The following is a 26167-nucleotide window of genomic DNA, read 5'->3' as shown; positions in this document are numbered from 1 at the left end:
CAACAGCGGAAAAAAAAAATGTAAAAAATTTTTCATTTCGACGTGGTTTTAACGTTGCGGTGGTGATCGTCTTCGTCGTCGTCCTGATTTTAATTGATCCTACTTCCCCGAAACACCATCTAATATATACTGAAAAATTTTTTTTCTAAACACTAACCCACCTTTAGTTTTTTCGCATTGTACTAAACCCTGGGAAAAACGTTTTCGTTCATAAATTAAAAGTGAAAACACGTGGAAATAGAAAAAATTTTAATATGTAATTAACGAAAAACAATGAAAAAGTATTCGTCGATAGTAAACGTTTCACTTCCTTCCGTCTATTTCTACTACTACTGCCACTACTACAGGAAATACATTAATTAAAATTATTACCCTCCTTCCATAAAAATTTATTATTATTATTTTTGATTCCGCCATTTTGTTTTATCGCAAAACTTTATTCGTTTATTGTCATTAACGAAAATTTTTAATAAAAAGTCGACGTTATCATCGCGTATTATTAGTACGTGACATCGGTCACTAGGTGACGATTAGTCGTGTCATAAGAAATGATTTATACGTTTTAACGTTTTTTTTTTTTAAGTGAAAAAATAATAATAATTAATTACGAAGGATTTTTTTTATCATTTGCTATAATTTACTGTGTGTAACGCGTGCATTATGATTTTATTTATCTATAGTCGTATAAAGAGAGATTTAATTTTATAGCGCTATAAATTTTATTTAAAAAACTTTCCGTGTTAAAAAATAAATAAAAATAAAAAATATATTGTTACAATGGAGTAAGTATTTGAGAGGGTAAAAAGTTAAATAAAGCGATTTGAGAGGGTATAGCAATGATTTCGGAGCCTTAGAGAATTTCGACTAAGGGTCCAGCTCTGACGGACTTTGGTATGCGTCCGACGGCTGGGCTGCGACTCACTTCTCCGGGTCTGGTCAGACCCCGAGAGCCATTTCTCTGGAAGCTCGCATTTCCAAACTTAGCGAACAAGAAGCCTGAGACAGCGACGACTTCGGCAACGCGACGTCGGATTCTCACCGGAACCGTCGCGCCGATTGTGAGATAAGTGGTCGATTTTGATCGTCATCTCGTAGGTAGCGGGGAAGTAAGGAGGACGGACCGCGGGAAGCCCGGCGGGTACTCTTCGTCTCCGGAAGTTCGATTCTTTGCGGAGGAAGCGGAAGCGGCGCGGCAGGTCGCTACCGTTTTCCTGTGGGCGCGTAGGGGTCGAGATCCGGATCTCTTTCTCGATTACGTTGGGGAAGATTCGCCCCGTCTCGTTGGGACAGTTGGGCGTGCGTTCTTCGGCGGCCGGGAGTCGCGGCGGGCACTTGTGATCCAGCTTTCAGGGGCAAACCTCAGCGGATGCTTGCAAACCTGTACTACGCTCGGGGATCGCCGGGAGCGCGGGGAATTAATAATCTATTTTCAGGTGTGTGTCTTCGGTCTCCCACCAGCGAACAGGCGGAACCGCAAAGCGGAAGGATAGTGGGCGGCTCGGACCGGAGTAGCGACCCCGTTCGGCGTCGCTCCGTCTGGAAACTCGCGTTTTTCGCGACCGAGGCGAGAGCGATGTGGCAGGTCGCGACCGTCTCACCCAGAGAGACGCCGAAAAAAGAAAATTCGAAGAGGAGACGGCAACGAGGATTTTTCGGACGGCTGAGTGCTGCGGCGGCAAACGCAAAATCGTCGTCGTTAAGTACCCTTTTGTTTACTTCTTTCCTAACATTTCTTGAGGGATTGGCGACCCGATCGATCCTTCGTCTGCCTTTTCCTCAAGGAACCCGTTTTACCATTCGAGAGGATTCGATCAATTAACATAACATAACTTTCACCCTTTACAGGCGACGGCGGTAAGTCTAAATCCCCATTCCGATCGCATTCTCAGAAAACGCGTGAGTTTTCCATCCGTTTCTCCCCGTGCGAAGGATCGGAGAACACTCCCGAAAAATGAGTTTTGTCCAGGGTGGATGGCTTCGTTATAGCTGGCTGGGAGGACACCTTTCTGATGTCGATGTACGCGTCACCCACACGCCCTATAACAGATTTTGAAACTTTCCTACGGGCCATGTTGCGTGAGGTCGGCGTGCTCCTCAGGGTTAATGGGGGTCACGGTTACGCGTCCCGCGAGGAGAGTCGACCTGCACGTAAACGGTTTTTATCGTTTTGGGGCTTAAAGCGGAGTGGTGGACGTCGCGGGTTCAATATGGAGTTCGAAGGATGAGTGTTGGAAAGGGCTCCTGAGCGAAGTGGATTCGGATTCGTGGGGTTTCCCGTTCCGTCTCGTGACGAATAAACTGGGGAGTTCGTCATGGCCGCTGACAGCCGGCATGACGGAGGAGTTTCCCGCCGAAGTCGTCGCGGAGCTCTTTCCTCGCGTCGCGCCCTACGCGTTTCCTCCGGCGGACTTCGCCTTCGACCGCGAACGCTACCGAGTCACCGAGGGGAAGATTCGCATCCTCCTCGCCGCGGCCCTCAAGAAGCACTCGGCTCCGGGCTCGAGCGGTGTGCATTATCGAACCCTCGGCAGGTCTGCCGGAGTGATGTGTTCGCGTCTTTCATCGCTCTACACCGCGTGTTTCGAAAAGATGTTGTTTCCGAAGCAGTGGAGGCGAGCGAACCTCGGGCTGCTCGAAAAATCGGGTAGGGACCCGTCGATGCCCGGCGCTTATCGGCTGATTTGCCTTCTCAACGTGGAGGGTAAGTTGTTCGACCGTGATTATCGGTTACATGGGGGCGTACGGAGGGAGGAACAACCTCTCTCCGAATCAGTACGACTTCCTGGCGGCCCGTTCCACGATCGACGCACTCGTTCGAGTTCGAGACGAGGTCAAGGAAACTCTGCGCCGGGGCGGAGTCGCGATCGTGGTTTTCATCGGCGTGAAAAACGCCTTTAATTCTGTTCCGTGGTCCGCGATAAGGGACGGACTGGTTTCAGAGTTCGATCCCGACTATCTCGTGTCGTTGATAGGGTCCTTCCTCTCGGAGAGGAAGATTTTGTACGAGAAGCCGGACAAAACGACGGAAACGGCGGACGTTTTCTGCGGTGTGTCCCAGGGGTCGGTCCTCGAGCCGCTCCTCTGGAATATCGAGTACGATATCTTCACCCGGACCGTCCTTCCCAAAGGTTGCTCGTTAATTTGCTACGCGGACGACACCCTGCTCCACCGGTCGCGAGTGGGCGGAGGTTCGCGATTGCGCCGAATCGAGACTTCACGCGACGGTGAAGGTCATCAGCGGCATTGGACTGCGGGTGTCTCTGCCGAAAACGGAAGCCTGTGGATTCCATCGTCCGAGGAATCGGCTTCCTAACGGAATGGCACTGTCGTCTGGGGATTTCAAGATCGAGGTGGGGAGGACGCTCCAGTACCTGGGGGTCACCTTCGACCCGGGTCTCACTTTCGGGCAACACCTCGCGCTCCTCGGACCGAATACCCGAGTCGCGAGCGCATTGTTAGGGCGCCTGATGCCAAACCTGCGGGGTCCGCGGGCGAGGGTCAGGCGATTGTACGCGACGGTCGTCCACTCCGTGGCCCTGTACGGCCGGTGTGGGCCGAATCAATGGCGGCATCTTGGCCGCTTCACGAGAGGGCCATTCAACTCCAAAGGGCGTCTCTGAACAAGGTGGTGACGGCGTACAGGAAAGTCGCGGCGGAGGTGGTTTGCCTTCTGTCGGCCACTCCCCCGCTCGATCTCCTCGCGATGGAGAGATTTGTCCTCTATCGTGAGCGAGGTCGCGGCGGGCCGAGAAGAGCCTGCTTCCGCAGGCGACTTCGCGATCGCACGGTTCGAAGGTGGCAGCGCGTTTCGACGACCGCGAAATCGTCGTCGCCCTGGACCCCCGAGTGGGGGACTGGGTGGGGGGGTCACGGAGTTTTGACCTATCGTCTCATCTAGGTTCTCACGGGCGTGTTCGGCTCGTACTTGGCGCAGAACCAACACATTGCCGCAGAGAGAAGACGGCCAAGTGTTGGTTCTGTTTTGTGCCCGAGGACGACGTCGAGCACACGGTCGCGAAATGTCTCTCGTGGGACGAACACAGACAGCGGCTTGTCGGAGTCATCGGACCCGACCTGTCGATCCGCGGCCTCTTGGACGCGTTGCTTCGCGGACCCCGGTAATGGTCCGCGATTTCGCGATTTTCGGAAGCGGTCCTGCGGACGAAAAAAGACCGCAAACGCGAGCGTAAAAAATCCGGAGTTCGTCCTCGGACGCTCCGGCCGAGTAGGGTTAGGATTAGGTGTAAAAGAAAAAGAAATCCCGCTGATGAGGAAGGAAAGTAAGAAGAGAAAGAGAAGGAGGATGAAGGAGCGGTTCCGAATCTTTGTCATCTGCCGAGGGAGAGGAAACGTCGTCGGCGGAAGGAGGAGGAGGAGGACGAAGACGAGGATGCAGATGACAACGACGACGTCTTCAATTAGCGAGGTGTGACGACGAACGAAAGCTTCGATCAGCGGTCCTGGCCGGTCTTGCCCCCCATTTAGTCCTTATTACCCGTTAGGAGAGAATGCGGTCACAAAACGTCTTCACTTTCCTTTTTAATGTACCCTTTATTCAGATGGCAAAGTTCTAGTCTGAATTCACACTCCCGGCCGCAATCTCTGGAAGCAGCCGAGCTTTCCGTTCCCGTTCCCCCCCCAGCGAAAGACCGGAGGAAACTCTCGAAAGGGACTGCCGAACGTCCTAGGAGATGTGTTCTCATCTTCGAGATGACGGCGGAACGAAGATTAGAGCGCATCTCCCCCAAAGAAAATCGTGTGGAACGGTAACCTTCTGGCTTACCGGAGAGGGGAGACTGAAATGTAGGTTCTACTTCCACGAGCGTTTCCCCCCCCCCTCTTCACATAAACCACGCTATTGTGACATGCCCAGGAGTTTAAGTGGGTATGGGTTCCCGGTTAGGGTTTCTTTAAATCCATACCGAGCTCCACACTCCCTCCGTAAAAAGGTCTGCTCAGACAGCCTTAACGAGCGTCAGTTCATTGTGTGCAACAAGAATAGAAAAAAGACGTGCGTGCGGTTCACCAGCGGGTTCACAATCGATCTCACGGTTTCGTCCGGCGCGGTGGCGGCGCGAGTCTCCGGCTGGGAGGTCCTCTCCGACTTCAAGTCCCTGAGCGATCATGCCTACGTAGCGTTCTCGTTCCGGGCTCCTCGGAGCTCGGGGAGAGGACAGAGTTCTTGTCTGACGGGCCTCGCGTCGTCTCGCCCCGGTGGAGTCTGAAATCGTCCGACAAAAGACGGCTCGCCGAGTGCCTCGTCGCGGAGGCCTGAGAGATGAAGTTGTTTTAGGCCTCATAAGAAGCGTTCACGATATAGCGCGAGAAGTTCAAAAAGACTTACGGCGGATCTCGGCAAAGACGCGGAATCGGCCGAAGTACTAGTGAACGGACGAGATGGGAGAGTTGTGGAAGGAGTTCTCCCTCGACCGTCGCCGGTTCGTCGGCAGAAAAAGACTATTGATCTGACAAGGCGGACATTACGAGAACATTATGAACGACGACGAACTCACGTGTTTAAAGGTGGAGTGGAAGGCTTCGTGTGTTTGGGTTCGCCGAACGATGTGGAGTTCGAAGGATGAGAGTTGGAAGGGGCTCCTGAGCGAAGTAGATTTGGATTCGTGGGGTTTCCCGTTCCGTCTCGTGACGAATAAACTGAGGGGTTTGTCGGGACCGCTGACAACCGGCATGACAGAGGAGTTTCTCGCAGAGGTCATCGCAGAGCTCTTCCCCGGCGGATTTCCCTTACGGCAAAATTCGCGACGCCGTAACGGAGGGGGAGGTTCGCCTCCTCTTCGACGCGGCCTCCAAGAGGCACTCGGCTTCAGGCCCGAAAGGCTCGCATTCTCGGCGAGTCTATCGGGGTGCTGTGTGCGCGTATCTCGACGCGACACTGTGGAAGGAAGCGAACCTCGTGTTGCTGGACAAACCGGCTAGGGATCCGATGACGGCGAGCGCGTATCGGCCGATTTGGCTTCTCGACGTAGAGGGCAAGTTGTTTGAGCGCGTAATCGTCTCTAGAGTAAACGAACATTTACGCTCAGGAGAAGGGAGGAACGACCTCTCTCTGAATCAGTACGACTTCCGGGCGGGCCGTTCGACGACCGACGCACTCGACCGCGTGTGCGCCGGAGTCCATTCTTTGTCGGGGCGGCGTCGGTTGACATCAAAAGCGCGTTTAATTCGGTACCATGGTCTGCGATAAGGGACGGACTGGCGTCGAAGTCTGTCCCCGACTACTAGACGTCGATCATCGGTTCCTTCCTCTCGGAGAGAAAGATCGCGTATAAGAAACCGGACGGAACGACGGGAAGGGCGAACGTGTTCTATGGCATGCCCCAGGGGTCGGTTCTAGAATGACTTCTGTGGAACATCGCCTACGACCGCGTCCTCACCCGTACCGTTCTTCCCGAAGGTGTATCGTTGACATGTTACGCAGACGACACCTTGCTCCTCCCGACCGATCGCGGGTGGGCGGAGTTTCACGAACGCGCCGAATCGGGACTTTTCGCGACGGTGGAAGCCATCCGGGGCATCGGACTTCGGGTGTCTGTGCCGAAAACGGAAGCGTACGGGTTTCATCGTCCGCAAAACCGGCAAAGTCGCTACATTTCCGTAAGTGTAGACAACGTGAGAATCGGACTGGGGGGCATGCTAAAATACTTGAGTTCGGTTCTCGATTCCAGTCTTTGTTTCGACAGCTCGGTCTCTTCGCGAGAAAGTGATTCAACTCCAAAGGGCGTCTCTGAACAAGGTGGCGATGGCGTACAGAGACGTCGCGGCGAAGGTGGCTCGTCTTCTGTCGGGCACCCCCCAGCTCGATCTCCTCGCGATGGAGAGACTCGTCTTCTATCGCGAGCGGGATCGCGGCGGGCCTAGGACAGCTAACACTTGGCAGGCGCCATTTAACGACGGTCGGAGACGTTACGGCGGAAAAATTGTAAACGTCCTGGGCCCCTGAGTGGGGAACTGGGTGGAGCGGGGTCACGGAAACTTTACTTACCGTCTCACTCAGGTTCTCACGGGTCACGGGGTGTTCGGCTCGTACTTGGCGCGTAAAAAGTAAATTTTTTTATAAATTTTTTTTTTTTTTTTGTACAAATTATTAAACAAAACTTTTAAATTTTATTATTATTATTATTATTATTATTAATTTTTTTTAAAATGTAAATCTTATTACTATTTAAAATCGGCTTGTGATGTAATTAGTTTTTTATATTTTTTAGTAATAATTATATTATTTTAAGTTTAAATATACAAATAATCTGTAACTTTTGTAACAAAATTAAAAGTGATTTAATAAAAATATTTATTAATAATTGATTTCAAATTTTTGTACACCTGACTTTAACTATAAATCCACACCTCCATTTTCACTCCTTGTTTGAAAAAAAAATAAACACCAAAAAACGTAAACAAAAACAATAACAACAACAAAAAACGTAAACAAAAACAATAACAACACCAAAAAACGTAAACAAAAAAAAAATCCAAAAATCGTAAAAAAAAAAAAATCCAAAAAACGTAAACAAAAACAATAACAACACCGAAAAACGTAAACAAAAACAATAACAACACCAAAAAACGTAAACAAAAACAAAAACAACACCAAAAAACGAAAAAAAAAGAAAATCTATAAAATTAATAGCATGTCAACTTATTTAAATTAATTTTATTAGTTTTATTTAAAAATTTAGTTATAAGTTATGTGTATCAAAAGTTTTGTAATATAGTTTATTTTAATAAAATTATTTTTTTATATTATTTGTTTTTTATTTCTACTCCTGATTTTTTAAGTGCGAATCCATTGATTGTATCTTGTTTTACACTTCCATTTCCTTATGTTTGCCTGATACATTTCAACATATTTCCCATTAAAAGTATTAAAAATACTTACAATTAGTGAATCTAAGGTATCAGGTGAATATAAAATCTCCGTTCACCTGTTTATAGGTGCAAAAATAATAATTATAATAATAATCATCGTCATCATAATAATTGCGGACCCATAATTTTGGGAAGGTAATTCTCAAAGTCCGCCGAGACGATATGTGTCGAAGTTGCCAATCGCAGTCGGAAACCATCTATCATTTAATTTCCGGTTGTCCGATATTGCCAAAAAAAGGAATACTTAGAAATGTACAACAAAATATGTAAATATCTCCATTGGAATATCCGTCGTAAATATGGATTGGATGGACTAGCTAAGGAATGGTACAACCATACTCCAAGACCAATTACGATTGGTTAAAAAACAAAAAAAAATATATTTACTAGATTTTATTTTATTTTTTTTTAAAGAATTAAATTTCAAAATAACCAGAAAAAAATTTTTTTTGAAATAAAATAATAAGAAAATAAAAATTCGAACCTCGACGTTCCCGCGCCAATGGAAGGAAGCTTGTGATGCTTCCGAAACCGGGCCGTGATCTGACGTCACCTAGTGCGTATCGGCCATTCTGTCTTCTCGATGTTGAGGGCAAGTTGTTTAAACGTTTTCTGCGGTGTGTCGCAGGGGTCGGTCCTTGGACCGCTGCTGTGGAACATTGCCTACGATGAATGCTTTTACCGGAACTGTTCTTCCTGAAAGTGTATCGATCACGTGTTACGCGGACGACACTCTTCTGCTGGTGATCGGTCATGATTGGGCCGAGGCTCGAAAGCGCGCCGAATTAGGTTTGTGTGTCACGGTAGAGGCAATCCATGACATCGGTCTACGAGTACGCTTACCGAAAACGGAATCCTGCGGTTTTCATAGCTCGTACAACCCGTTTCCGCGGAATCCGGCTTTAAGGCTGGAGGAAAGCGAGATAAGGATAGGAGTAATCTTGAAATATCTGGGGATGACCTTAGACTCGGGACTCCCTTTCGCGCAAAACCTGGCCGCTCTCGACTTTAAACTCCGGGCGACCAGCTCGTCCTTGGGAAAATTAATGCCCAATCTCTGGAGCTCGGGGGGTAGTTACTAGGAAGCTCTATGTAACGATGGTCCACTCCATAGTCCTGTACGAGGCTCCGGTGTGAGCCGAAGCCGTTTTCGGGTCTGTACTCCTCAGGGGGAGAGCAATTGAGCTCCAACGGGCGTCTCTGAATAGGATCGTAATGGCCTACAGAGACGTTGCCGCGGATGCTGCTTGCGTTCTGTTGGAGACCCCTCTTCTCGATCTACTTGCGTTGAAAAAACTGATTCTCTATCGCGCGAGGAAAAGATCGAGGAGGGACGCGCTTCGTAAAGTAGTACGGGAAAGCGTCCTCGAGACTTGGCGGATTTGGCTCGAGGATGGCCGGAAACTTTACGGGGGAAAACCATCCGCGTGCTAGATTCGCGGTTACCTGAATGGGTGGGGCGTGAGCATGGAGCGTTGTTCTTTCGGCTTACGCAAACACTTACGGGACACGTTGTCTTTGGCTCGTACCTTGTGCGCATTGGCAAAGAAGAAACAACGGAGTGTTGGTTCTGCGGTGCGCTTGAGGACGATGTCGGTCACACACTTTCGGAGTGCCCGAGATGAGCCGATGACAGGCGACGCTTCGTTCTAGTTTAGGGGGGGGACCTGACCATTATGGAACTGGTGGAGGGTCTCCTTCGAGGTCTCGTTCTAACATGATTATTGTATTTTACTATGTAATTTTATGTATGTATTTGTATATTGTATATATATTTATGTACTTTGTATAAATTGTGTAGTATGGGTGGCTGGATCGAAAGTGAAACCTCGGGAATGCCTCCTCAGATGGCTGATGGGGGTATCTCAATTGGGTGGAGCGGACCTCTGCAGCGGCTACTACGCAGGTGGGGGATTCGCTCCCACCCTCACGAGTGCGGATCTGATGATTCCGGCTTTGGGGGGGGGGTTGAGGCTGAAATGCGGGTCATACTCCTGCGACCGCCTCTCTTCCTCAGGGAAAAAAAAAAAAGCGGAGCTAATCACATCCAAGAGTTTTAGTTGGGTAGTGGCCTCGGCTGAGTCCCACACTTTCCCTGCTGCCGGGTGGGGAGGTTAAATGCGAAATACATTTCTCCTGGGTTAACAAAAAAAAACAATTTTTTGCAACATTTTTATCAATATTTTTTATTTTCTTGATAAGAATAAATCTCGGATTTGAATGAGAGACGCATTTAATTTTATGTTAAAATTCAAACAATATACAATTTCGTCATATTTCAACAATGGTCATTATTTTACAATAACAACAACAATAACACGACGATGTTTTTTTTTATCGTGTCACTAGTCTCTTTATTTTCAAACCGGCAAATATAATTCTGTTTTTTTATCGCGAAGCACATTTTCCACGCACTTTTTTTTTTTTTTTTTTTTATAAATTTTTAGCTCGAAATTATTTACACTTTCGTAATTTTATTTTAATAAAAAAAATTAAATATAAAACGATTAGATCTCTCGTTAAAATATTTATTTAATAATAAAATTTTACGCGGGTTTAATATTATATATTTAATAATTTTTATTATGATGATGATGATGATGAAACCGCAAAATAAAATTATTATTATTAATTTTTTTCCTCTCCCTCTCTCTTCTTGTTACGATTTTTAATTTTTTTTATCGTGGTTGTAGAATTATTAACTTTTAATATAAAAAAAACCGCGAAATTTTTTTTGAGCCGTATTTTTTCATAAAAAGGTTCGATTTAAGTGAAACATGCGTCCTACAACTGGAGAAAAGCCTTCATCGAAGAAAATCGAATTGATGGAAATAATCGTGGAAGCAATTTTTATTCGAAAACAAATGAATTATATTTATTTTAAATAAAAACTTATTAACAATTATTATTATTATTATTAATTAAATAAAATTGGTAAAACCTTTCGTAATATTTAACTGTGTATATCCCTCTCTCTCTCTTTCTCTATCCCTCTGTCGCCTCTTTCTCTTTCTCCTTTTTTTTTTTCTCTCTCCTCTTTTTTTTTTCTCTCTCTCTCTCTTCTCTCTTTCTCTCTTTTTGTGGCATATATGTGTATAAATATGGCATAATAGTTAATGATGATAATTTTACTTTAAACTTTCTAGTTTTTTTTTTTTTTTAAATGAAAGTGTAAAGAAAATCGTTTAAATGTTAAACATTAAGGTAATTAATCAACGGAAATGATTTTCTCCAGGAATTGACGCTCCTTAAATATATATAATTATCGTAATTGAAATTTCCAAGAAAGTGAAAATTTTTGGAAAATGTTTAATAATTATTAACAAAAAAAAAAAGGATTCGAACGTAGAATTTGATTTATTCACGCGTGTCACACACACACACACACACACACTCACGCACACATTAAAACTGGATCGGACGAGGGAGAGGGAAAGAGGAAGAGAAGGAAAGGGAAGGGGAAGGGAAATGAATCGTCATGAATGAAAAAGTTTGAAAGAATGTTTTTATGTATATACACGACAGTGAAATTAAAAACTGAAAACGTTTTTTTTTTTTTTTTATTTGTTCATCATTTCTTTCTTTCTTTATGTGAACCGCACCTACTCGACATGAACTACATATTTTCAGGTACAACAAGTAGGCGGGCATAGTTTATTAACTTTTTTTTTTTTTTTAAATACCTTAAAGAGGTCAATTTTTAAAAAAAAGTTTAAAACTGTTATTCATCTTAAAAAAATTTCACGGCCAAAAAAGGTTCTAGAAAAAACCTTTTTTTTTGTGTTTTAACTTTTACTTACTTCCGTTTCCTTTTGTGCGTGTGATCTTTGTAAATGAAAGGAATCGAAGAGAGAGAGAGAGAGAAAAAAAAATTAAGTTATTATAAATTTTATATTTTTTATTAAATTTATTAATATTATTTTCTAATAATTCGTAATGAATAATTATTTTTATAATAAATAAAAAAAATTGTCTATTTCCACGTCAAAAAAAAAATTATTATTTTTGTTTATTTTCCCCCGATTTCCGTCCGTCGTTTTTTTTATTAATTCGTCGTAGTAAGTCGTGTATTTAAGTCGAAAAATTTTTAAGAGTAGCGAACGTGTCATAAGAATAGAAAAAAAAAAAAATGTTCAGTCGTTTGTTCAGTCAGTCACCACGTCTAGTACGAAAAATTAAAAAAATTTTTTTTTAAAATCAAATATTATATTAAAAAAAAATTAATCTGAAATCGTTTTATCACGTCAGTCAAGTAAAAAAAAAAAATTTTTGTCGTGTCAATAAAATAAAAATAAAAAAACATAAATAAATAAATAATAAATAACAAATAATTAAGAGAAAAGAAAACTAAAAATTTGTACACGATAAAAAACATTACGTAAAAAAAAAAATTTATTATTCAGGTTTTTGTTTGGCGTATGCCAAATCCTGAGCATCTTGAATGGATCTACCATAATGACCGTGATCGTGTTCTTCGTGATGTACAGGATGTGCTACCACTTCGTAACTCGAATGATTATTTTTATTAAATAATTTTTGCAATGCGAGTACGGCTGCTAATACCAATGCCAATTTGCTCACGAGTAATGCTTTTAATGCGAGTAATGCAAGACCTCCAAGTGCTATCGGTATAATGGCGGCTGCTTTGAGTTTAAGTAGTAAAAGCAAAGGAAGGAGCATTTTCAATTTTTTCTTTTTTCCTCGAGCTATTAAAACAAACAAACAAACGCAATCGTCATTCTATTACCACTACTACTACTTAACATACCGTTTAATGTAAATAAAGGAGTGAATAATCGTTATGAATATTTAAAAAAAAACGTTTACTCATTATTATTCGCTCAATAGACTGTTTGTTTTTAAACGACAAACAATAAAAAAAAAATTGTTCGGAATGAAACTATGTTAATAAGTCATTCAATCATTCATTCTTTCTGGTACTTACCTTCATCCAATGATTTTTTAACTTCGTTTATGGACGAATCAGGAACTTTAAATTGTAGTATGTGACTTTGAAAAAACCTTGCGATTCTATCTACTAAAAGTGATTCGACTTGTGAATCTTTTTCTTCGTCATCTTTTGATAAAGTACTATCGAGCTCGTTTTCCGATAATGCTCTAGCACCCAATGACCTGAACAAAACAAAAAAAATTATGTTGATACGTACAACAACAACAACCTGACCGGTGGCATAAAAATATTATGGAATTTAAGGTCAAGTTAATATAAAAAGTAGAACGTTAGAAGGTTTTTTTTTGAAATGGAAAAATATCAATAATTATTATTATTATTACGATCTTTCTCACCTTAATGATTCTTGTGCGTTATCAGTTTTCACGAGGCTGACACCATCGGTAATAGATATTTCATTTTTTCTTAGAGCTCTGTCGACGAATGTCAAAGCTCTCATTTTCAAACACAAAGACATATCTTTGTCACCGCAATCTTTAATAAACCTGTATGCGACATCGATACCTTCTTCGAAAAATGATTTATCTTCCGGTTGAGATGTATAAGAAATTTTTTCCGTGCTCGGAAAAGCCAAAGCGGCCGACACCAAACCGATAATCGTAATCACCACCGACACAAAACCTCGCATTTTTCTTTTTTTACGTTACGAAAACTTTTACGATGATAATAATAATAATAAAAGTTTTTATTCGGTAAAAAAACCGTTACGAAAAAAAAAATCAACGAACAAACTAGTCTTCTTCCGACGACGACGACGATGAAGAATTTCCCGACTTTGTCACTTTTTTTTTTTTTTTTAAAGTTTTCACTATCTCTGATTGAACTGTTGTGAGTAAAAAATAGTCAGACTTGTATTATTTATGTCTTCCTCAACAAGGATCTGTCGTTTTTGTGTACCCCCCAATTTTTTCTTTAACTCTTCTATTATTACCCTCCATAAGTTCCACGAAGGAGAGACCAGACATTTTGCCTAGCCTCCTCGATCGTCGTCGTAGTCGTCGTTCTTTTTTTTTTTTTTTTTAAATCAACTCGAGCATTGTAAAAAGAATTTACTTTCTCTTTATTTAACTCATATGATACTATATCAATTTATAATTATTTGGATTTGTATCGGTATCGATACGGGAGTTTTTTTTTTACCAATGAAAAAATGATCTATCCTTCTTCATCCGTTACGTCTTTTTTTTTTTTTTTTTTTCACTTCGGGTAATTCATTGTCAGATTGCATCATATATACACTAACTGGTAACACCTTTTTTCAAGCTTTCTCCTTTGTTGCTTTCCTCGTATATTTAATCTACTCGTCTCGCCGACAAGGATAAAAACCTTGAACCTTTTTTTTTATATACGCTCCCATCATCATCATCATCGATTAAAATTTATTTCCGTTACATTTTAAATCAGGTGTAGTATAAAATTATTTATTTTCTTTTTTTTTTATTTTATCCCAATTAATATTACCACCGCGTCACGATATGACTGTGACGCGATAATAATAATAATAAAAACCGTATTAAAAAAAAAGAAAGAAAAAAAGATTTCACGGATTTTTATTACTTTTTTTTTGTTTCGGTGGCAAAAAAAACAATGAAAATAATTTACGAATGGGTATTGATATTGATTATTATTATTGTTTTGATTCTTATTGTTTTCCCTCCCTCCCTCCCCTGTCTACATCTCACCCCTCACGATGTTACGTTTCGATTTTTACCCCGAAAACAAAAAAAAAAAAAAGTTTTTTTCGGTTCATTTACATTCAAGTCTCATAAGTCACCAACAACACACAAGAGGGAAAGTTTTTTCTTTTTTTTTTTTTTTTTAAATTATTTATTTTTCTAGAAACTTCTTAGAGAGAAATTTAAAGGTTCTTTTTAAACAAATAAATAAAAAAGGAAAGAAAGAAAAAATTATGCTAATCAATATACTAATAATAATAATAATAATAATTAACACTAGAATGTTTTTTTTCTAAACGACTTAAAAAATCATAAGAAAACGTGACGTCATGAATATAATTCGTTGATTCATTTTACTTATACGACTTTTAAAATTTTTTTTCTAATACCACGTCATGACTACAATGATCTACAATCGCATTACATTTTGTATAGTTATTTAAAAAAAAAAAAATTACAACTGTTAAAAAATTGTTTTTTTTGGGGGGAGGGAAAGCACCCTATTCGGTTTTATAGTGATTTTATTAATTTTTAAAAGGGTTTTTAATAATCGTGGCATTAGATTTAAAATAATAAAAAATATGAATAAATAAATAGAAAAAAAAACGTGAGTGAGTGAGTGAGTGCGTGCGTGCATGTGCCTACCCATCGAATAAAAACGTGTAAGAATTTTTTAAAATTTAAGAGACCTGAATTTATTTTTAAAAAATATGGCGTTTCCTTTGTGTGACGTCACATTTCAAATAAAAGAAATTTTTTTTTTTTCGTATTTTAAAATAAAAAAAAAAACGGGGAGGGAGAAGGTGGGGAGATGAAAGGGGAATGGTGGGTGGAGGGAGGAAAAAAAAAGAAAAACTTTTTCCCAAATGATTTTCTTTTTCCCTTTTCCCGTTTGTAATTTTTTTCTTTTATTTAAAAATCCGACTATGATACTTTTCTTCCTTCCACGTTTTTTTTCCTTTTGATCTTTTTTTTTTTTTAAACTTTTATATAATTTTTTTAAAAAGTGAATAAAAAAAAATTTTTTTTATCATCTTAAAATTTTTCCATTTTTTTTTTTTGCTAAGAAAAATTCTAAGGATGAAAATTTGCGAGAGTCGTTTCCGTTTCCGGGGAAAAAAAAAATTTAAAAAAAAAAAAAAACTTTTGTTTTTTACACTTTCGTCGTATTGAAATCGGTGAAAATTTTCACACTTGTTATACGTGCGATTTTTTTTTGAAAATCAACCGAGAAGTGAAAGTAATTAAATAGCAGACGACAAATAAAAAAAATTTAAAAAAACGATGATGATAATAATAATAAACGAATAACAAAACAAACGAAGAGGATTTGGGTTTAAAAAAACCTAAAATCTACCTTTTTGTCTTTCTTCTTCTTCTTCTTCCACGAAACATGTGAGTGACGGGGAGAGCGGGGGTGGGGAAAATAAGAACGATGAACCCAGGGAGAGGGGAGGGGGAGGGGTTTTAAATTTTGTTTTGTTAATTCGTTCGCCCGTTAAAATAAAATCGACGTCGACGTCGTCGGTTTTTTGAATTTAAAACAAACAAAAAAGAAAGTTTAAATCAATTATTTTAAAATATTTTTTTATAGCGCTATATAAATTAAACTATAATATAGTATTTATTTATTTTTATATAAAGAACTTATATAATCTAATAATATTAAATAAAAAATGAAAGTAATAATTTTTTATTTATTTTAAAATAAATGTCTCGTATATATAATAAACGTAAAGATACTCATTAATTTAAAAAAAAATTATTATCCGTCGTCCACTTCGTACTAATTATCCGTAAAAATATTTTTTTTTCTCTCTCTTTCTTCTTCTTCTTATTCTATTAAAGAAATAGAAATTTCTAGAAACTTTAGAAAAAAAAATTAATAAATGGTAAATGTTGACCTCATTTCTCATTCTTCTCGTTTAAATTATATTAGTTAAAAGTAAAAAGGTTTTTTCTATTTTTTTTTGTTAACCCAAGAGAAATGCATTTCGCAATAAGCTCCCCAATCCCCTGGTAGGCAGGGAGAGTGGGGGGACTCAGCCGAAGAAATTACTAACCAAATGACATTCTTTCCCGGTGGGAAGGGCACTCGAGGGAATTTTAACCTGCATTTCAGCCTCAAACCCATCCTGAGCCGGAACTATCAGGTTTGCGAGGGTGGGATCCCCACCTGAGGAAGAGAAGATCTCAATACTTCCCTTTTTTACGCTTTGAGAAACAATCCCGATTTATTACTATTGTTTCCACCTCTTCGTTAGGCCAACGATTTTCCGAAGAGAGAGAAAGAGAGATGTCCGGGGTCCCGAATTCCGATGATCGTTCATCTGTCATTCTTTCTCATTGCAGCTCCGCATTTTGCCCTATCTGGATCAAGTACCCAGTTTTACCCCCCCGAGCAAGGGTTGGCGCATTAGGGATCTAGTTACTTATCCCCTTACGTAGGTACAGGTCTGTTCTCGTTAAGAAATTGAACTCCCACCCCAAGATTTGAACCCACGACTCTCAATTCTGTAACTTTTGCTTTTTTCAGACTCAACCTGGCCACTCCAAGCTCCCCCAAGCCATCCAAGTTGAAGGTTTACCTCTAGCAGACGATTAGTCAACATGGAAATCCAATCTCAGAACCCTCCCCTAAAACATCCTCAGTACCAAGCCTCCAAGTAGTTGGATTACAGGAGTACACCACCACTCCCGGCTAGGTATCTTCCAAACTGACATTTTTTTTTTTTAGTGCACGTGCACTTGGGTGCAGGTGCACTTACATTAAAATTAATATTATTTATGAAACGATTCTTTTTACACTTTGTCGATTTTTTTTTTTTTAAAAGAAAATTTTTAGGTTATCAAATACGTTCGTTAATTTAAAATAACTATTATTATTATTTTTATTATTATCATTATTAAAGTATAAATAAAATTTATTAAAAAAAAAAAAAACATTAAACTCTACAAACGTGTTTTTAAAAGATTTAAATTTTCTGTAGAAAAAAAAAAAGGAAAAAGAGAAGAACGTGATTTTCTCGTGTCTTATTTATAAAGTTTCTTTCTTTAAAGTTTGTAAATTTGTTATTATTATTATTATTATTATTATTATTATTATTATTATTATTATTTTACGCACGTTTGGGAACGCGCGTGAAATTTAAGCAAAAATCGTCGTCAAAGATATAAAGTTTAAAAAAAAAAAATTTTTTTTCGCGGTTAAAATTACGCGTAATAAAAGAATTTTTTTCTCTTTTTCATTTACTTATTATTATTATCATCATCATCATCATTTTTTTTTATTCGATTACGTTGACTGAATATCGTGTCAGGAGAAATGCAAAAAAAAAAAAAACTTTTAGACGTGCGTGTGATTTAGGGTGCATATTTAGTACACGCGCACGTACGTAAGTACTTACCTACTACTCTACGCACGCTCTCACGCTCTCCATCAAAATCGGTCTATTTATTATTATTATCATTATTATTAATAACATTTTAATCAATTTTGTCATTTGATTGATAAAAAAAAAATTATTTTCACTTTGTTTGTTCTTGCCAAGTGAAACATAAAAAACAAACAAACAAAACAAAAAGAATTTTAATTGATTTTTTTTGTTTTAAAAAAAAAAAAAAAAAAAGGAGCGAATGATTGAATGAATGAACGAACGAACGAATTAATAATTGAATTAAAGAGATGATGATGATGATGATGATGTATTCATGCGACAACACGGATGTAGATTTTTTTTTAAAGGAAAAAAAAAGAGAAACTATCACGTTAGAATAGATTCCAAAGAGTCTGTTTTAACTCACATCCGGAATTCCTAAAGAAAGTGATCATCCAATTCAAACCAGCGAAAGTAAGTAAAAAGAAAGAAAGAAAGAGAGAGAGAGAAAATAAAAAAAAAACTTTAAAGAAATGTGGAATAAGATGATGATGATGATGATGATGATGAAAACATTTAAATTTATATAAAAGAAGGTGAAAGAGAGGCCGGAAGGGAAAAATTTCGTTAAACATAATAATCTCAAAAGAGTGTTTTCAAAATTTAAATTTTATTTAAAGTGTAAATTTTTCTTTTTTTTTTTCAATTTCAAACGTATATTATCAACTTTTAGTATTTTATCATTATTATTAATATTAATGCATTTTTTATAGCGCTATATAAACGAAAAAGGAAGGAAGTAAAAGGAAGGAAAAAAATATAAACCTAACCTTAGATAATGTTTACTAACAAGTTTTCATGACGTCATCGCATTTAAATAACATTGAAAGAAAAAAAAATTTTTTCGTATATGGTGACACCTGCCACCGGAACTTTGTTCGATTTTTTTCTATAAAAAATCTCACTTTATTTTTAATTATCTTCTGCTATTTTATTTCCCTCGAGTATTTAAATTACTATTATTATCATCATCATCATCATCGAGTCGAAAATTTTTTTCTAGTTTAAATTATTAAATAATAAATTTGGGAAAAATTTAAAAAAAAATTTTTTTTAAATCGTTACGATATCGTTGTCGTTATCATTATCATTATTATTACGTAGTGGTTTTTTTTTTTTAATGGTGGTATAATGTAAGATTGTAATAAAATATTTATTACAAAGTAATAAGAGGTTTCGCGTCGGTTATATTAAAGTGGTTTTTTTTTTTTTTTTGTAAAAACGATTTAAATTTTTCGTTCGGTAAATAAATATTAAAGTGCGGCATTTAACCCTGAAATTTTTTTTTTTTTTTTTTTATGTAATTTTTTTTAACATGCATTCCAGATTTTTAATCTTATCCCTGAGGAATAGGGATGAGTAGATTTTTTATAACCGTAATAGAATGTCGTCAATTGAGAAGTTTTAATAAATCTATCATTACCTGAACTGGATTACATCTGTGTAGTGAACTGGATGAGGAGGAATGAAAATAACATCTTCGTTGAACTGTTTGAAGTCGGTAGAAGGACAAGAATTGTTCTGGTCTTTGTCTGGTTTTTAGTGTTGCCAACTTCATCCGAGTACTGATCGCGTCCGATGTTGCTCAAGATCGGTGGTTGAACAAAAACCGGTGTATCCAGGACGGCATAACTATTGGTTTAATTATCATTATGACTATTATTTCAAGACAAGTAATTGTACACTTGTCGGAGTTTTTAAACATCTATTCTAGGTCTCTACCTGGTTCCTTAGAAATAAATGCTCGAATATCGGTGGTGCTGCTGCTTTTGAAGAATGTGGGCCGTCCCAAGTAGTGCGATATCCTGTACGGTTTCTTTCTTGTTTTAAATTCTTCAAAATCTTCTTCAAATTTTCTATCAGTGAATGTGGCATGGCTCCCAGTGCTGCTCCCACGATGACTGGAATCGTTTCAGTTTTTGTTCCCCACATCCTGGCTATTTGAGCCTTTTGCCCGCTTCTTTAGCTGCCTGGTGTTTTTTCCCGCTGGTACGGATACTTCAATTAACTTATATAATTTTTCCGCATTATGCCTCAAGATGATGTCCGGGTTTGTTGTCTGGCACAGTTCTGTCAGTGTGGATTTGTTGATCGTGCATGAACCCACTGTCGTACCCGGGCTTGGAATGTGGTAGTACCAATCCTTCGTTTCCACATTCACGACAGAAATTCCAATGAAGAAATTTTTTTTTTATTGTGCCTCTTTAGGAATTCGTTTTTTATCACGTTTTATTCGTGTCAATATCAAACAACCGGAAATTAAATGATGGATCGTTTGTTTTCCTCTACTATTTCCCGTGAATTTTTTTGAGAATTTTTCTTTTCGTAATCTTTTCTTCCATTTTCACTGTTCCGGTGCGACTGATGAGATTTCATGTATTTTCCCATCCCTGAAATGACATTTTAACTTAGTTATTATTATTATTATTATTATTCGTACTTTATTAAAATCCGACTCGACTTCATAATTTAACTCCTGTAAAAAAAAATTTTTTAATAAAAAAAAAAAACCGGCGACGTTTTTAATCATTTTTCGCCATCGTCGCCATTTTCATCACCACCACCATCATCGTGCCCGTCAAATTTAATTTTCTCAATTCTTTTACGTATTTTAACCGTCATAATCATAACAATTGTTAATAATAATAATAATAAATTAATTTTATTTATAAATTTAATAAAAAAAAAAAATTTGAATAAACGCAAAAAAACAATGAACGGACGGACGGAAAGGAATGAAAAAAAAAAAAAATCACTTTCTCTTGTTTTACTTTCGATTCTTTTTTTTTTTTTTTTTTCGAAACGGATTTATTTATATTCGAATATAGAGAATCATTGTTAAATTAAACTTTTTTTTTTTTTAAGGTTTGACCTAGTTTAAAAGGATATTTTCGAAAATTAGAAAGAACAAACAAACAAACGAAATTTTAAAGTTTTTCCTTTGCCATCATCATCATCATCATTGTAATCCACCGCATTTTTTTTTCATTAACGGAATAAATCGCATTCTGATTTTTTTTAAAAAAAAAAATTAAAACGACCTTGTTTAACCGCCATTGTCAAATAAATTCTTCTTCTTCTTCTTCTAAAAGAAATTATTCGTTAATTAAAATGTATGTCAAAACATTTTTTTTGTTATTAACAAATGTCAACATAACACTAACGGGATATTTAAACAACATACAAAAATTTCCTTTTTTTTTTAATACGTACGTGATATTTATTATCTATGATATTTTTTTCATATTAATTAATTTAATCCAAATTTTTTTTATTTATTCTATGATTTCCGATATTATTATTATTTAAATAAATTTTTTTTTTTGTAGTTTAATTGGTTAATAGAACGAAGTAAAAAAATTTTTTTGGCAAAAAAAAATAAAAAATAAATAAATGCCAAAAAAAAAAGAAAATATATATATATTAGGTCAATTTTTAAATATCGAATCAAACACGTTAAACAAACAAAACAATAAACAAAATGTAGAGCAGACGATAATAATCCATGCCAAAGATGACAAAAAAAAAAAAAAAATCAATCATCTTATTAGAAAGCTAAAAAAAAAAAAAAAAAAAAAGTATAAATCCGATTTTTTCTTCTACTTCTACAACTTAAAACGCATTAAATTTAATCATAGAATTATTATTATCATAGTAAACGTCGTAGTAGTATTACTCTCTATGACAATGTAAAAATAATGATGAGTTGTAACGGATTCAGGATCGAACGATCAATGACGTTCCAGAATTTTTTTTAATATGGAGTGAGAGTGGCTGGCGTCGGTGGTACAATTCTTCGATTTGTTATTATTATTATTATGGTGAAAACGGTTAAGTGAAAGTGACCACACGCACACACGCACTCACGCACTTTACGAAAAAAAATATTTTAAACCCGGGTATTGTGCTTGTGTGTGCGTAAAGGGATAAAATGAAACTTTGTTGCTTTTATATATTGAGTCAAAGGTCAACGAACCGATACGAATAATTAATAATAAAAAAAAATTTATTATATATACCTTATGATGATGATGATGACAACAAATGAATGCCGAAATTATTATTATTATTATTATTATTTCTATTTCTCATTAGAAAGGAAAGCGAATATTAAAAAAAAAAAATAAGGCTTGGCTTGTGCATTAAATAAAAAAGTGCCGTTTCTCTTTTAATGGAATGAAGAACAAAATAAACATGGCCGTGAATCTGGGCGTAAAAGTCATTATCGTGAAAAGACCTTGACCAACAAAAATTGAATTTTTATTTTTTTTTCTTTTATTGTTAACCTCCGCAAACCGTTAAATCCTCCCGGGGCTCCTTCTGTGTGTGTGTGTGTGCGTGTGCGTGTGAACCTGAATATCTCATCATGGGTGGGTTAATTTAAACTTGAAAAAATTCTTTTCTTTCCTTATTTTGGTAAACACGTAATAACACGTAAAATAAAAAAAAAAAGTCTAGACGAAAATGGAAATTTAATTCGTGTGGTGGTGGGAGGGGAGGGAGGGGGAAATAATTAAATTATTATTATTATTCTCTTTATTGATTTAAATAAAAAAAATCGATTATAAACAAATTAAAAAATTTCACGTTTGTTTGTTGTTAGTAAAATTCGTAAAAGAAAAAAAACCCGAAAGAAAAATTCGTTATTTGATTTTCAAGCGTGTTGGTGATGATGAAAAGGTTAAAAGGTTATTGTATATGAAATCCTTATTTAAAAGGTTTTTTTTTTTCAAATAGAGTTTTTGTGATGATGATGATGATAATAAAATAAGGTACTCAATACTTTTGCTTTGTCATTAATTTATTATTTCAATAAAAGAAAACTTTGTGATTAGATTGTATTTATTTTTTTATGTATTTTTAGGTCGTTGAAAAATTTTTCTTTAAAATTATTATTATTATTATTATTTTTTAAATAAGATATAAATCCGCCATTTTTTATTTAAAAAGAAAATTAATACGAACTGTGACAAGTGTGAGAAATTGGCAACCGACGAACAAAAAAAAAAAAGAAAAGAAAAGAAAAAAAAACGATCATCGATTTTGAATAATAATAATAATAATATGATTTTTTTTTTGTTTTGTTGGCACATTTCGAATTCGAAAAATAAAATTTATTCGAAAGTTTTCTAAAAAAAAAAAAAAAAAATTTTAAAGTCACGGGAAAAAATTTTTTTTTTACCAAAACGCGACATCTATGATTTTGTTTACGAACTAATAGTAAAAACCTTAAAATTAAAATTAAACGTTTGTTAGTTCCAAACGTATCCGATAGATGTCTCAAATTCGTACCTTACGTTTATTGATAATTTTATTTAAAAAAATTAAAGATCCGTTTAAAATCCGTTAATTTTTTCACGATTCCATTGAAATATTTTTTTTTTTTAAATTTTCTTTTTTAGGTATTCAAATCAGTTATTTCCGTTTTACGAAATGAATTAAAAAATAATTCCAAATAATTTTAATTTATGTTAAAAACCTCGCAAAGTATTCTTTAAAAAAAAGTCTAAATTTTTTTTCCAACGAAAAATAAACGTTTAAAAACTTTTAAATGTTGACGCATTGCTAGCAGACGATAATAATAATAACAATATTTATTTTATTAATAATAAAATTAAACGTTTTAAAAGTAGGTAACAAATTCTAACACCACGAAAAAAAAATGAAAAATTCGTCGAATTATTAAATTTGCAAAAATTCGATACAACAACTTGTTAAATAAAAAAAATTTTTTTGACTTCTTTCAAGTTATTATTTTTTTTTTTTAACTCGAAACAACAACAACAACAACAATAATAATAATAATAATAGGTTAAACATATCGTTTGTAATTACCCGTCATGATTAATTTTATTTATAAAAAAAAAACGTGTTTTGAAAAAAAAGGGAATTTTTTTTAATAAAAATATATTTTTATATATAAATAAATATAAGTATATAATAATAATATTATTATTATCATTTAATAAATCATTTGTTGTTTGTTCGTATCCGACAGTTGTTTGTCTCTTTGTTTGTACGTTAAAAATTGTATGTTATTAGGTTTTCCGTAGTAGTAGTGGAAAAAAAAAGTATTCGAATAATTTTTTTTTTATTTTATTTAGTTTATTATTGAGTCAAAAAAATTCATTCAATCAGTCATTCCGACACAAAAAAAAAATGTCCACACGTCACATATGAAATAATAATAATAATAAAACACGTCAAGTTACTTTGACTTTGTTAACATTGGTAACAATTTTTTTTTTAAAAAAATTTTTTGTCTTTGGAATTACGTCGTCAGTCTTTATATAAGTCAGTAAGTCAGTAAGTTAGTCAGTCAGTCAATCAGTCAATCATTCACTTTGTATATAAAACATGTCGTTATTGTTTTTTTTTTAAACGGTCTACTGTCGGACAAGCAAAACAAATTACAATATACATAAATACATAAATAAATAAATAAATAAATAGAGTATCCTGATTTTTTCGTACTGGTTTTGCATTGTCCAGACTAGGTTTTCATCATTATGATTATCATTCAAGACGACAAAAAAACTAAAAAACGAAAAAAGAAAAATTTATGAATATAAAAAAAAACGGGGGGAGGGGAAGGGGGGTGCGTGCGCGTGGAAAATAACTTACACGTTTGTTTAATTTATTGCTGTTGTTGCGTTGGTGCATAAGCTTTATATGCAAGATTTTGTGCATCGTTACTCGATCTTGCCCAACCGCCTCCGTGTCCGCCGCCGCCGCCGCCACCACTAGCAGAACCGCCATAATCACCACCTGACCATACATCGTGACTCGTATGATGTGGGTGACTTACGATTTCATACGTCACGCTTTTCTGTTGATTTCCCAATAGTTTTTTAAGACCGATCAATGCGGATAACAAAAGTGCTATTTTACCAATGATCAATGCTTTTTTGGCAACCAACGCGATGGCACCCAATGCAAGCGGAAGTAGAGTTGCAAGTTTAAGCTTTAATGCCAAGAGTAATGGCAACAGCATTTTAACCGCTTTTTCTGTTTACAAAAAAAATAAAAAACGTTAAAACCTTTTAACGATAATAATAATAATAATAATGATAAAAAAAAGAGAAAAGTAAATAAATATATATTTATCATCTTTTACTGATAACAACAACGAAAAATTCGATAAAACATTTTTCCTTCTTCTTTTTCAAGAGAGAAGGAAATTCTCATCCACGTTTCAATTTTTATATAGCACTATATTTTTTTTCAAATATAGCGCGCTATATTTAAATAATATAGTCAGTCGTAAATCAAAAAAAATTTTTTTTAAAACACGATTTTAATTTTTTGACCTTTAAATAAATAAAAAAAAAAATTTTGACCATCTTAAATTTTTTTAAACTTGTTTTTTTTTTCCATTTTAGGATGAGAGGTCGAGACCCTAATTATTATTATCCCTTCTTTTAATTTTATTTTTCGAAAGGAGAGGGGGGTGAGAATATTTTATTACGATCTTGTTTTTTTTTTTTTAAAATAAATAATAAATTAAGTCGAACAACAAAAAATAATTTTTGGATATTTTGAAATAAAAAAAAACGAACCGCCGCCATTTTAACTACGCGTATAGGGTGGGGGAGTAAAGGGCAGGGGGAAATTCCCTCGTTTGTATAAATAATAATAATAATACTTTAAATCCGTGTAATATAAACGATACGGTGTTATACGGTTTTATAAATAACGAAAAAAAAAAAAAATTAAATGGAAGAGTAATAAAAAAAATTATTACTCAAAAAAAATTATTATTATTATTATTATTAATTAAACGTTTGCATTTTTTCCTTTTCGCGGTTACGCATTTTAAAAATATTCAAATTTTTTAATACGCTAATAAAATAAATTTATTACTCGTTTTGATTATTAATAAATAATAATGATTATTTGGTATACCGGCTTTTTAAGATTCGCGGTGTGTTGTAAAAAATTAAAAATAAATAAATAAATAATTATCATCATTATCGTGTTTTGCCTGTAATTTTTTTTTTTAAATTAAAAAACAAACGAAAAGTTTTATGTAAATAACGTAACAACATCAACCAAAACGAAACGAGACGAAAAAAAATTGAAAAAATTATTATTATTAATACGGTTAAAAAGTTAATTTTTTTTTTTTAAATTTGATGATCCTTTCTCTCTCTCTCTCTCTCTCTCTCTCTCTCTCTCTCTCTCTCTTTTTATTA

At 36.1% G+C, this 26167-nt stretch overlaps 3 protein-coding genes across 3 annotated transcripts in view; 1 reads left to right on the top strand and 2 right to left on the bottom strand.

Moving 5' to 3' along the window:
* Positions 1 to 2009: 2009 nt before the first annotated feature.
* Phum_PHUM026290 (uncharacterized protein) lies at positions 2010 to 9321 on the top strand (the record flags this gene model as incomplete). The annotated part of the gene is made up of 12 exons (XM_002422937.1): positions 2010 to 2155; positions 2181 to 2694; positions 2774 to 3254; positions 3345 to 3858; positions 4560 to 4766; positions 5003 to 5137; positions 5321 to 5564; positions 5696 to 6155; positions 6687 to 6940; positions 7016 to 7062; positions 8516 to 8761; positions 9096 to 9321. 12 exons carry the CDS (start codon positions 2010 to 2012, stop codon positions 9319 to 9321), a joined length of 3474 nt encoding a protein of 1157 aa, XP_002422982.1.
* Positions 9322 to 12282: 2961 nt separating this feature from the next.
* On the bottom strand, positions 12283 to 13487 carry Phum_PHUM026280 (uncharacterized protein; the record flags this gene model as incomplete). The annotated part of the gene is made up of 3 exons (XM_002422936.1): positions 12283 to 12593; positions 12833 to 13005; positions 13195 to 13487. The coding sequence occupies 3 exons, from the start codon at positions 13485 to 13487 to the stop codon at positions 12283 to 12285; spliced, it is 777 nt and encodes a 258-aa protein (XP_002422981.1).
* An 11122-nt stretch (positions 13488 to 24609) lies between these two features.
* Phum_PHUM026170 (uncharacterized protein) overlaps positions 24610 to 26167 on the bottom strand; it is a gene marked incomplete at both ends in the record, with an annotated part of 2872 nt that continues 1314 nt past the window's right edge. Inside the window, one exon of the mRNA XM_002422935.1 lies at positions 24610 to 24980. Coding sequence (XP_002422980.1) covers positions 24610 to 24980 — 371 coding nt within the window. The remainder of the gene's footprint in view (positions 24981 to 26167) is intronic.

The sequence above is a fragment of the Pediculus humanus genome, genomic scaffold (assembly GCF_000006295.1).
Source record: "Pediculus humanus corporis 1103172107382 genomic scaffold, whole genome shotgun sequence".
NCBI lineage: Eukaryota > Metazoa > Arthropoda > Insecta > Psocodea > Pediculidae > Pediculus > Pediculus humanus.
The sequence above is the reverse complement of the archived record's forward strand: the minus strand, read 5'-3'. Positions and strand labels throughout refer to the sequence as shown.